Genomic DNA, 13,706 nt, shown 5'->3' with positions numbered 1-13,706 from the left:
TCCACCATACAATGCTAATCACTGATCACCATACAATACTAATCACTGATCCATCATATAATACTAACCACTGATCCCCCATACAATGCTAATCACTGATCCATCATATAATACTAATCACTGATTCATCATATAATGCTAATCACTGATCCATCATATAATGCTAATCACTGATCCATCATATAATACTAATCACTGATCACCATACAATACTAATCACTGATCCATCATATAATACTAACCACTGATCCCCCATACAATGCTAATCACTGATCCATCATATAATACTAATCACTGATTCATCATATAATGCTAATCACTGATCCATCATATAATACTAACCACTGAGCCCCCATACAATGCTAATCACTGATCCATCATATAATACTAATCACTGATCCATCATATAATGCTAATCACTGATCCATCATATAATGCTAATCACTGATCCATCATATAATACTAATCACTGATCCATCATATAATGCTAATCACTGATCCATCATATAATGCTAATCACTGATCCATCATATAATGCTAATCACTGATCCATCATATAATACTAACCACTGAGCCACTGTACGCCTCTTCTACCCTACAGGTGGCAAAACTGCCGTTTGTGATTAATGACGGTAAATGGCATCACATCTGTATCACCTGGACCACCAGGGACGGTGTCTGGGAAGCCTATCAGGACGGAGTATTACGGGGGAACGGAGAGAACCTGGCCCCTTATCACCCCATCAAACACCAGGGGGTGCTGGTGATCGGGCAGGAACAGGTAATTTACTGGGTGCTGGACCCTAGACGTGCCCTTCAGCCCCGGTGCGGGGGGTAGGAGGGACATCGGGGGATAGTTTATAGCAGTGGGCTCCAGACTGTGGCCCTCCAGAGGCTGCTACAGGTGGAGGAGACCATTGGTTTGTGTGAACATCATCAGTATAGGAAAGGATTCTTTACAGTTACAGAATGGAGGGTCTGAGCACAGGATGTCATAAGTGATGTCCTCCCCTTGTGGGGTCAGTAAAGAATATTTACCACCCACGGAGTGAAAGGGTTAAGCTTTATGCACAACTTCCCATGAGATTAAGGGGCATCTGCACAATGTCAGGAGGAGATGGGTGAGGATCAGAGGAGGTCAGGGGCAGAGGTCACCTAAAGTGCCCCGGCCCCACCCATAAGGATCTCCTCACCCCCATTGGTAGAGGTCACCTAAAGTGCCCCGGCCCCACCCATCAGGATCTCCTCACCCCCATTGGTAGAGGTCACCTAAAGTGCCCCGGCCCCACCCATAAGGATCTCCTCACCCCCATTGGTAGAGGTCACCTAAAGTGCCCCGGCCCCACCCATCAGGATCTCCTCACCCCCATTGGTAGAGGTCACCTAAAGTGCCCCCGCCCCACCCATCAGGATCTCCTCACCCCCATTGGTAGAGGTCACCTAAAGTGCCCCGGCCCCACCCATCAGGATCTCCTCACCCCCATTGGTAGAGGTCACCTAAAGTGCCCCGGCCCCACCCATCAGGATCTCCTCACCCCCATTGGTAGAGGTCACCTAAAGTGCCCTCGCCCCACCCGTCAGGATCTCCTCACCCCCATTGGTAGAGGTCACCTAAAGTGCCCCCGCCCCACCCATCAGGATCTCCTCACCCCCATTGGTAGAGGTCACCTAAAGTGCCCCCACCCCACCCATCAGGATCTCCTCACCCCCATTGGTAGAGGTCACCTAAAGTGCCCCCGCCCCACCCATCAGGATCTCCTCACCCCCATTGGTAGAGGTCACCTAAAGTGCCCCGGCCCCACCCATCAGGATCTCCTCGACCCCATTGGTAGAGGTCACCTAAAGTGCCCCCGCCCCACCCATCAGGATCTCCTCACCCCCATTGGTAGAGGTCACCTGAAGTGCCCCCACCCCACCCATCAGGATCTCCTCACCCCCATTGGTAGAGGTCACCTGAAGTGCTCCGGCCCCACCCCTCAGGATCTCCTCACCCCCATTGGTAGAGGTCACCTGAAGTGCTCCGGCCCCACCCATGAGGATCTCCTCACCCCCATTGGTAGAGGTCACCTGAAGTGCCCCGGCCCCGCCCATCAGGATCTCCTCACCCCCATTGGAAGATGGTCACCTGAAGTACTTCGGCCCCACCCCTCAGGATCTCCTCACCCCCATTGGTAGAGGTCACCTGAAGTGCCCCCGCACCACCCATCAGGATCTCCTCACCCCCATTGGTAGAGGTCACCTGAAGTGCCCCCGCCCCACCCATCAGGATCTCCTTACCCCCATTGGTAGAGGTCACCTGAAGTGCCCCCACCCCACCCATCAGGATCTCCTCACCCCCATTGGTAGAGGTCACCTGAAGTGCTCCGGCCCCACCCATCAGGATCTCCTCACCCCCATTGGTAGAGGTCACCTGAAGTGCTCCGGCCCCACCCCTCAGGATCTCCTCACCCCCATTGGTAGAGGTCACCTAAAGTGCCCCGGCCCCACCCATCAGGATCTCCTCACCGCCATTGGTAGAGGTCACCTGAAGTGCTCCGGCCCCACACATCAGGATCTCCTCACCCCCATTGGTAGAGGTCACCTGAAGTGCTCCGGCCCCACCCACTGGGATCTCCTCACCCCCATTGGTAGAGGTCACCTGAAGTGCCCCCACCCCACCCACTGGGATCTCCTCACCCCCCTTGGTAGAGGTCACCTGAAGTGCCCCCACCCCACCCACTGGGATCTCCTCACCCCCCTTGGTAGAGGTCACCTGAAGTGCCCCGGCCCCACCCACTGGGATCTCCTCACCCCCATTGGTAGAGGTCACCTGAAGTGCCCCGGCCCCACCCATCAGGATCTCCTCACCCCCATTGGTAGAGGTCACCTGAAGTGCCCCCACCCCACCCATCAGAATCTCCTTACCCCCATTGGTAGAGGTCACCTGAAGTGCCCCGGCCCCACCCACTGGGATCTCTTCACCCCCATTGGTAGAGGTCACCAGAAGTGCCGCGGCCCGACCCATCAGGATCTCCTCAACCCCATTGGTAGAGGTCACCTGAATTGCCCCGCCCCATCACCTGAGATCTTCTCACCCCCATTGCTAGAGGTCACCTGAAGTGCCCCAGCCCCACCCATCAGGATCTCCTCACCCCCATTGGTAGAGGTCACATGAAGTGCTACGGCCCCACCCATCAGGATCTCCTCACCCCCATTGGTAGAGGTCAACTGAAGTGCCCCAGCCCCACCCATCAGGATCTCCTCACCCCCATTGGTAGAGGTCACCTGAAGTACCCCGCCCCACCCACTGGGATCTTCTTACCCCCATTGGTAGAAGTAACCTGAAGTGCCCTGGCCCCACCCATCAGGATCTCCTCATCCCCATTGGTAGAGGTCACCTGAAGTGCCCCGCCTCACCCACTGGGATCTTCTCACCCCCATTGGTAGAGGTCACCTGAAGTGCTACGGCCCCATCCACTGGGATCTCCTCACCCCCATTGGTAGAGGTCACCTGAAGCGCCCTGGCCCCACCCATCAGGATCTCCTCACCCCCATTGGTAGAGGTCACATGAAGTGCCCCAGCCCCACCCATCAGGATCTCCTCACCCCCATTGGTAGAGGTCACCTGAAGTGCCCCGGCCCCACCCATCAGGATCTCCTCACCCCCATTGGTAGAGGTCACCTGAAGTGTCCCGGCCAAACCCATCAGGATCTCCTCAACCCCATTAGTAGAGGTCAACTGAAGTGTCCCGGCCCCACCCATCAGGATCTCCTCACCCCCATTGGTAGAGGTCACCTGAAGTGCTCCGGCCCCACCCATCAGGATCTCCTCACCCCCATTGCTAGAGGTCACCTGAAGTGCCCCGGCCCCACCCATCTGGATCTCCTCACCCCCATTGGTAGAGGTCACCTGAAGTGCCCCGGCCCCACCCATCTGGATCTCCTCACCCCCATTGGTAGAGGTCACCTGAAGTGCCCCGCCCCACCCACTGGGATCTTCTCACCCCATTGGGAGAGGTCATCTGAAGTGCCCCCGGCCTCACCCACTGGGATCTCCTCACCCCCATTGGTAGAGGTCACCTGAAGTGCCCCTGACCCACCCATCAGGATTTCCTCACCCCCATTGGTAGAGGTCACCTGAAGTGCCCTGGCCCCACCCATCAGGATCTCCTCACCCCCATTGGTAGAGGTCACCTGAAGTGCCCCGGACCCACCCATCAGGATCTCCTCACCCCCATTGGTAGAGGTCACCCGAAGTGCCCCCGCCCCACCCACTGGGATCTTCTCACCCCCATTGGTAGAGGTCAACTAAAGTGCTCCGGACCCACCTACTGGGATCTCCTTACCCCCATTGGTAGAGGTCACCTAAAGCACCCCGGCCCCACCCATCAGGATCTCCTCACCCCATTGGTAGAAGTCACCTGAAGTGCCCCCGCCCCACCCATCAGGATCTCCTCACCCCCATTGGTAGAGGTCACCTGAAGTGCCCCGGCCCCACCCATCAGGATCTCCTCACCCCAATTGGTAGAGGTCACCTGAAGTGCCCCGGCCCCACCCATCAGGATCTCCTGACCCCCATTGGTAGAGGTCACCAGAATTGCCCTGCCCCACCCATCAGGATCTCCTCACCCCCATTGGTAGAGGTCACCTGAAGTGCCCCGGCCCCACCCATCAGGATCTCCTCACCCCCATTGGTAGAGGTCACCTGAAGTGCCCCGCCCCACCCATCAGGATCTCCTCACCCCCATTGGTAGAGGTCACCTGAAGTGCCCCGGCCCCACCCATCAGGATCTCCTCACCCCCATTGGTAGAGGTCACCTGAAGTGCCCCGACCCAACCACTGGGATCTTCTCACCCCCATTGGTAGAGGTCACCTGAAGTGCCCCGCCCCACCCACTGGGATCTTCTTACCCCCATTGATAGAGGTAACCTGAAGTGCCCTGGCCCCACCCATCAGGATCTCCTCACCCCCATTGGTAGAGGTCACCTGAAGTGCCCCGGCCCAACCACTGGGATCTCCTCACCCCCATTGGTAGAGGTCACCTGAAGTGCTCCGGCCCCACCCATCAGGATCTCCTCACCCCCATTGGTAGAGGTCACCCGAAGTGCCCCCGCCCCACCCACTGGGATCTTCTCACCCCCATTGGTAGAGGTCACCTAAAGTGCTCCAGACCCACCCACTGGGATCTCCTTACCCCCATTGGTAGAGGTCACCTAAAGCATCCCGGCCCCACCCATCAGGATCTCCTCACCCCATTGGGAGTGGTCACCTGAAGTGCCCTGGCCCCACCCATCAGGATCTCCTCACCCCCATTGGTAGAGGTCACCTGAAGTGCCCCCGCCTCACCCACTGGGATCTTCTCACCCCCATTGGTAGAGGTCCCCTGAAGAGCTCCGGCCCCACCCTCTGGGATCTCCTCATCCCCATTGGTAGAAATCACCTAAAGCACCCCGACCCCACCCATCGGGATCTCCTCACCCCCATTGGTAGAGGTCACCTAATGCATCTGGCCCGACACATCAGGATCTCCTCACCCCCATTGGTAGAGGTCACCTGAAGCACCCCGGCTCCACCCATCAGAATCTCCTCACCCCCTTTGGTAGAGGTAACCTGAAGCTCCCCGGCCCCACCCATCAGGATCTCCTCACCCCCATTGGTAGAGGTCACCTGAAGTGCCCCCGCCCCACCCATCAGGATCTCCTCACCCCCATTGGTAGAGGTCACCTAAAGTGCCCCGGCCCCACCCATCAGGATCTCCTCACCCCCATTGGTAGAGGTCACCTGAAGTGCCCCCACCCCACCCATCAGGATCTCCTCACCCCCATTGGTAGAGGTCACCTGAAGTGCTCCGGCCCCACCCCTCAGGATCTCCTCACCCCCATTGGTAGAGGTCACCTGAAGTGCTCCGGCCCCACCCATGAGGATCTCCTCACCCCCATTGGTAGAGGTCACCTGAAGTGCCCCGGCCCCGCCCATCAGGATCTCCTCACCCCCATTGGAAGATGGTCACCTGAAGTACTTCGGCCCCACCCCTCAGGATCTCCTCACCCCCATTGGTAGAGGTCACCTGAAGTGCCCCCGCCCCACCCATCAGGATCTCCTTACCCCCATTGGTAGAGGTCACCTGAAGTGCCCCCACCCCACCCATCAGGATCTCCTCACCCCCATTGGTAGAGGTCACCTGAAGTGCTCCGGCCCCACCCATCAGGATCTCCTCACCCCCATTGGTAGAGGTCACCTGAAGTGCTCCGGCCCCACCCCTCAGGATCTCCTCACCCCCATTGGTAGAGGTCACCTAAAGTGCCCCGGCCCCACCCATCAGGATCTCCTCACCGCCATTGGTAGAGGTCACCTGAAGTGCTCCGGCCCCACACATCAGGATCTCCTCACCCCCATTGGTAGAGGTCACCTGAAGTGCTCCGGCCCACCCACTGGGATCTCCTCACCCCCCTTGGTAGAGGTCACCTGAAGTGCCCCGGCCCCACCCACTGGGATCTCCTCACCCCCATTGGTAGAGGTCACCTGAAGTGCCCCCACCCCACCCATCAGAATCTCCTTACCCCCATTGGTAGAGGTCACCTGAAGTGCCCCGGCCCCACCCACTGGGATCTCTTCACCCCCATTGGTAGAGGTCACCAGAAGTGCCGCGGCCCGACCCATCAGGATCTCCTCAACCCCATTGGTAGAGGTCACCTGAATTGCCCCGCCCCATCACCTGAGATCTTCTCACCCCCATTGCTAGAGGTCACCTGAAGTGCCCCAGCCCCACCCATCAGGATCTCCTCACCCCCATTGGTAGAGGTCACATGAAGTGCTACGGCCCCACCCATCAGGATCTCCTCACCCCCATTGGTAGAGGTCAACTGAAGTGCCCCAGCCCAACCCATCAGGATCTCCTCACCCCCATTGGTAGAGGTCACCTGAAGTACCCCCGCCCCACCCACTGGGATCTTCTTACCCCCATTGGTAGAAGTAACCTGAAGTGCCCTGGCCCCACCCATCAGGATCTCCTCATCCCCATTGGTAGAGGTCACCTGAAGTGCCCCGCCTCACCCACTGGGATCTTCTCACCCCCATTGGTAGAGGTCACCTGAAGTGCTCCGGCCCCATCCACTGGGATCTCCTCACCCCCATTGGTAGAGGTCACCTGAAGCGCCCTGGCCCCACCCATCAGGATCTCCTCACCCCCATTGGTAGAGGTCACATGAAGTGCCCCAGCCCCACCCATCAGGATCTCCTCACCCCCATTGGTAGAGGTCACCTGAAGTGCCCCGGCCCCACCCATCAGGATCTCCTCACCCCCATTGGTAGAGGTCACCTGAAGTGTCCCGGCCAAACCCATCAGGATCTCCTCAACCCCATTAGTAGAGGTCAACTGAAGTGTCCCGGCCCCACCCATCAGGATCTCCTCACCCCCATTGGTAGAGGCCACCTGAAGTGCCTCGGCCACACCCATCAGGATCTCCTCACCCCCATTGGTAGAGGTCACCTGAAGTGCCCCCGCCCCACCCACTGGGATCTCGTCAACCCCCATTGGTAGAGGTCATCTGAAGTGCTCCCGCCCCACCCATCAGGATCTCCTCACCCCCATTGGTAGAGGTCACCTGAAGTGCTCCGGCCCCACCCATCAGGATCTCCTCACCCCCATTGCTAGAGGTCACCTGAAGTGCCCCGGCCCCACCCATCTGGATCTCCTCACCCCCATTGGTAGAGGTCACCTGAAGTGCCCCGGCCCCACCCATCTGGATCTCCTCACCCCCATTGGTAGAGGTCACCTGAAGTGCCCCGCCCCACCCACTGGGATCTTCTCACCCCATTGGGAGAGGTCATCTGAAGTGCCCCGGCCTCACCCACTGGGATCTCCTCACCCCCATTGGTAGAGGTCACCTGAAGTGCCCCTGACCCACCCATCAGGATTTCCTCACCCCCATTGGTAGAGGTCACCTGAAGTGCCCTGGCCCCACCCATCAGGATCTCCTCACCCCCATTGGTAGAGGTCACCTGAAGTGCCCCGGACCCACCCATCAGGATCTCCTCACCCCCATTGGTAGAGGTCACCCGAAGTGCCCCCGCCCCACCCACTGGGATCTTCTCACCCCCATTGGTAGAGGTCAACTAAAGTGCTCCGGACCCACCTACTGGGATCTCCTTACCCCCATTGGTAGAGGTCACCTAAAGCACCCCGGCCCCACCCATCAGGATCTCCTCACCCCATTGGTAGAAGTCACCTGAAGTGCCCCCGCCCCACCCATCAGGATCTCCTCACCCCCATTGGTAGAGGTCACCTGAAGTGCCCCGGCCCCACCCATCAGGATCTCCTCACCCCAATTGGTAGAGGTCACCTGAAGTGCCCCGGCCCCACCCATCAGGATCTCCTGACCCCCATTGGTAGAGGTCACCAGAATTGCCCTGCCCCACCCATCAGGATCTCCTCACCCCCATTGGTAGAGGTCACCTGAAGTGCCCCGGCCCCACCCATCAGGATCTCCTCACCCCCATTGGTAGAGGTCACCTGAAGTGCCCCCGCCCCACCCATCAGGATCTCCTCACCCCCATTGGTAGAGGTCACCTGAAGTGCCCCGGCCCCACCCATCAGGATCTCCTCACCCCCATTGGTAGAGGTCACCTGAAGTGCCCCGACCCAACCACTGGGATCTTCTCACCCCCATTGGTAGAGGTCACCTGAAGTGCCCCGCCCCACCCACTGGGATCTTCTTACCCCCATTGATAGAGGTAACCTGAAGTGCCCTGGCCCCACCCATCAGGATCTCCTCACCCCCATTGGTAGAGGTCACCTGAAGTGCCCCGGCCCAACCACTGGGATCTCCTCACCCCCATTGGTAGAGGTCACCTGAAGTGCTCCGGCCCCACCCATCAGGATCTCCTCACCCCCATTGGTAGAGGTCACCCGAAGTGCCCCCGCCCCACCCACTGGGATCTTCTCACCCCCATTGGTAGAGGTCACCTAAAGTGCTCCGGACCCACCCACTGGGATCTCCTTACCCCCATTGGTAGAGGTCACCTAAAGCATCCCGGCCCCACCCATCAGGATCTCCTCACCCCATTGGGAGTGGTCACCTGAAGTGCCCTGGCCCCACCCATCAGGATCTCCTCACCCCCATTGGTAGAGGTCACCTGAAGTGCCCCCGCCTCACCCACTGGGATCTTCTCACCCCCATTGGTAGAGGTCCCCTGAAGAGCTCCGGCCCCACCCTCTGGGATCTCCTCATCCCCATTGGTAGAAATCACCTAAAGCACCCCGACCCCACCCATCGGGATCTCCTCACCCCCATTGGTAGAGGTCACCTAATGCACCTGGCCCGACACATCAGGATCTCCTCACCCCCATTGGTAGAGGTCACCTGAAGCACCCCGGCTCCACCCATCAGAATCTCCTCACCCCCTTTGGTAGAGGTAACCTGAAGCTCCCCGGCCCCACCCATCAGGATCTCCTCACCCCCATTGGTAGAGGTCACCTGAAGTGCCCCGGCCCCACCCATCAGGATCTCCTCACCCCCATTGGTAGAGGTCACCTGAAGTACCCCGCCCCACCCACTGGGATCTTCTTACCCCCATTGATAGAGGTAACCTTAAGTGCCCTGGTTCCACCCATCAGGATCTCCTCACCCCCATTGGTAGAGGTCACCTGAAGTGCCCCGCCCCAACCACTGGGATCTTCTCAACCCCATTGGTAGAGGTCACCTGAAGCGCCCTGGCCCCACCCATCAGGATCTCCTCACCCCCATTGGTAGAGGTAAACTGAAGTGCCCCCGCCCCACCCATAAGGATCTCCTCACCCCCATTGGTAGAGGCCACCTGAAGTGCTCCGGCCCCACCCATCAGGATCTCCTCACCCCCATTGGTAGAGGTCACCTGAAGCGCCCCGGCCCCACCCATCAGGATCTCCTAACCCCCATTGGTAGAGGTCACCTGAAGTGCCCCGCCCCATCCATCAGGATCTCCTTACCCCCATTGGTAGAGGTCACCTGAAGTGCCCCCGCCCCACCCATCAGGATCTCCTCACCCCTATTGGTAGAGGTCATCTGAAGTGCCCCGACCCCACCCATCAGGATCTCCTCACCCTCATTGGTAGACGTCTCCTGAAGCACCAGGGAACCACTCATCAGGATCTCCTCATTCCCATTGACAGAGGTCACCTGAAGCGCCAGGCCCCACCCATCAGTATCTCCTCACCCCCATTGATAGAGGTCACCTGAAGCGCCCCCGCCCCACCCATCAGGATCTCCTCACCCACATTGGTAGAGGTCACCTTAAGCACCTGGCCCCACCCATCAGGATCTACTCACCCACATTGGTAGAGGTCACCTGAAGCACCTGGCCCAACCCATCAGGATCTCCTCACCACCATTGGTAGAGGTCACCTGAAGCGCCTGGCCCCACCCATCAGAAGGTCCTCACCCCCATTGGTAGAGGTCACCTGAAGCGCCTAGCCCCTTTCATCAGGATCTTCTCACCCCCATTGGTAGAGGTCACCTGAATCACCTGGCCCCACCCATCAGGATCTACTCACCCCCATTGGTAGAGGTCACCTGAAGCACCTGGCCCAACCCATCAGGATCTCCTCACCCCCATTGGTAGAGGTCACCTGAAGCGCCTGGCCACACCCATCAGAATGTCCTCACCCCCATTGATAGAGGTCACCTGAAGCGCGCCGGCCCCACCCATCAGGATCTCCTCACCCCCATTGGTAGAGGTCACCTTAAGCGCCTGGCCCCACCCATCAGGATGTCCTCACCCCCATTGGTAGAGGTCACCTGAAGCGCCAAGCCCCTCCCATCAGGATCTCCTCACCCCCATTGGTAGAGGTCACCTGAAGCACCTGGCCCCACCCATCAGGATCTCCTCACCCCCATTGGTGGAGGTCACCTTAAGCGCCTGGCCCCACCCATCAGGATGTCATCACCCCCATTGGTAGAGGTCACCTGAAGCGCCAAGCCCCTCCCATCAGGATCTCCTCACCCCCATTGGTAGAGGTCACCTGAAGCACCTGGCCCCACCCATCAGGATATCTTCAGCCCCAATGGTAGAGGTCACCTTAAGCGCCCATCCCCACCCATCAGTATCTCTTCCCCTATTGGTAAAGGTCACCTGAAGTGCCCCGGCCCCACCTATCAGGATCTCCTCACCCCCATTGGTAGAGGTCACCTGAAGTGCCCCCACCCATCAGGATCTCCTCACCCCCATTGTTAGAGGTCACCTGAAGTGCCCCGGCCCCACCCATCAGTATCTCCTCACCCTCATTGGTAGAGGTCACCTGAAGTTCCCCGGCACCACTCATCAGGATCGCCTCATCCCCATTGACAGAGGTCACCTGAAGCGCCAGGCCCCACCCATCAGTATCTCCTCACCCCCATTGGTAGAGGTCACCTGAAGTGCCACGGCCCAACCACTGGGATCTTCTCACCCGCATTGGTAGAGGTCACCTGAAGTGCCCCGGCCCCACCCACTGGGATCTTCTTACCCCCATTGATAGAGGTAACCTGAAGTGCCCTGGCCCCACCCATCAGGATCACCTCACCCCCATTGGTAGAGGTCACCTGAAGTGCCCCGGCCCAACCACTGTGATCTTCTCACCCCCATTGGTAGAGGTCACCTGAAGCGCCCTGGCCCCACCCATCAGGATCTCCTCACCCCCATTGGTAGAGGTCACATGGAGTGCCCCGGCCCCACCCATCAGGATCTCCTCACCCCCATTGGTAGAGGTCACCTGAAGTGCCCCGGCCCCACCCACTGGAATCTCGTCACCCCCATTGGTAGAGGTCAACTGAAGTGCCCCCGCGCCACCCATCAGGATCTCCTCACCCACATTGGTAGAGGCCACCTGAAGTGCTCCGGCCCCACCCATCAGGATCTCCTCACCCCCATTGGTAGAGGTCACCTGAAGTGCCCCGGCCCCATCCATCAGGATCTCCTTACCCCCATTGGTAGAGGTCACCTGAAGTGCCCCCGCCCCACCCACTGGGATCTCCTTACCCCCATTGGTAGAGGTCAACTGAAGTGCCCCCTCCCCAACCAACAGGATCTCCTCACCCCCATTGGTAGAGGCCACCTGAAGTGCTCCGGCCCCACCCATCAGGATCTCTTCACCCCCATTGATAGAAGTCACCTGAAGTGCTCCGGCCCCACCCATCAGGATCTCCTCACCCCATTGGTAGAGGTCAACTGACGTGCCCCGGCCCCACCCATCAGGATCTCCTCACCCCCATTGGTAGAGGTCACCTGAAGTGCCCCCGCCCCACCCACTGGGATCTCCTTACCCCCATTGGCAGAGGTTGCCTGAAGTGCCCCGCCCCACCCATCAAGTTCTCCTCACCCTCATTGGTAGAGGTCACCTGAAGTGCTTCGGCCCCACCTACTTGGATCTCCTCACCCCCATTGGTAGAGGTCACCTGAAACGCCCCGGCCCCACTTATAAGGATCTCTTCACCTCCATTGGTAGAGGTCACCTGAAGTGCCCCCGCCCAACCCACTGGGATCTTCTCACCCCCATTGTAGAGGTCACCTGAAGAGCTCCGTCCCCACCCACTGGGATCTCCTCACCCCCATTGGTAGAGGTCACCTAAAGCACCTCGGCCCCACCCATCAGGATCTCCTTACCCCCATTGGTAGAGGTCACCTGAAGTGCCCCCGCCCCACCCACTGGGATCTCCTTACCCCCATTGGTAGAGGTCAACTGAAGTGCCCCCGCCCCACCCATCAGGATCTCCTCACCCCCATTGGTAGAGGCCACCTGAAGTGCTCCGGCCCCAACCATCAGGATCTCCTCACCCCCATTGATAGAGGTCACCTGAAGTGCCCCGGCCCCATCCATCAGGATCTCCTCACCCCCATTGGTAGAGGTCAACTGAAGTGCCCCGGCCCCACCCATCAGGATCTCCTCACCCCCATTGGTAGAGGTCACCTGAAGTGCCCCCGCCCCACCAACTGGGATCTCCTTACCCCCATTGGCAGAGGTTGCCTGAAGTGCCCCGCCCCACCCATCAAGATCTCCTCACCCTCATTGGTAGAGGTCACCTGAAGTGCTTCGGCCCCACCTACTTGGATCTCCTCACCCCCATTGGTAGAGGTCACCTGAAACGCCCCGACCCCACTTATAAGGATCTCTTCACCCCCATTGGTAGAGGTCATCTGAAGTGCCCCCGCCCAACCCACTGGGATCTTCTCACCCCCATTGTAGAGGTCACCTGAAGAGCTCCGTCCCCACCCACTGGTATCTCCTCACCCCCATCGGTAGAGGTCACCTAAAGCACCTCGGCCCCACCCATCAGGATCTCCTCACCCACATTGGTAGAGGTCACCTGAAGTGTCCCTGCCTCACCCATCAGGATCTCCTCAACCCCATTGGTAGAGGTCACCTGAATGGCCCCCTCCCCACCCACTGGGATCTCCTTATCCCCATTGGCAGGGGTCGCCTGAAGTGCCCCGCCCCACCCATCAGAATCTCCTCACCCCCATTGGTAGAGGTCACCTGAAGCGCCCCCGCCCCACCCACTATGATCTCCTTACCCCCATTGGCAGAGGTCACCTGAAGTGCCCCAGCCCCACCCATCAGGATCTCCTCACCTTCATTATTAGAGGTCACCTGAAGTGCCCCCGCCCCACCCACTGGGATCTCCTTACCCCCATTCGTAGAGGTCACATGAAGTGCCCGGCCCCACCCATCAGGATCTCCTCACCCCCATTGGTAGAGGTCACCTGAAGTGCC

At 59.1% G+C, this 13,706-nt stretch overlaps 1 protein-coding gene across 2 annotated transcripts in view; it reads left to right on the top strand.

The window, feature by feature from the left end:
• NPTX1 (neuronal pentraxin 1) overlaps nt 1-13,706 on the top strand; it is a 57,524-nt gene that overhangs the window by 35,703 nt on the left and 8,115 nt on the right. For both annotated transcript variants that reach the window (XM_056551444.1, XM_056551443.1), the window contains exon 4: nt 602-781. In XM_056551444.1, the coding sequence (XP_056407419.1) occupies nt 602-781 (180 nt within the window). The remainder of the gene's footprint in view (nt 1-601; nt 782-13,706) is intronic.

Source organism: Hyla sarda, unplaced genomic scaffold (genome assembly GCF_029499605.1).
Source record: "Hyla sarda isolate aHylSar1 unplaced genomic scaffold, aHylSar1.hap1 scaffold_1048, whole genome shotgun sequence".
Classification (NCBI taxonomy): domain Eukaryota; kingdom Metazoa; phylum Chordata; class Amphibia; order Anura; family Hylidae; genus Hyla; species Hyla sarda.
This window is presented reverse-complemented; position numbering and strand designations above follow the sequence as displayed.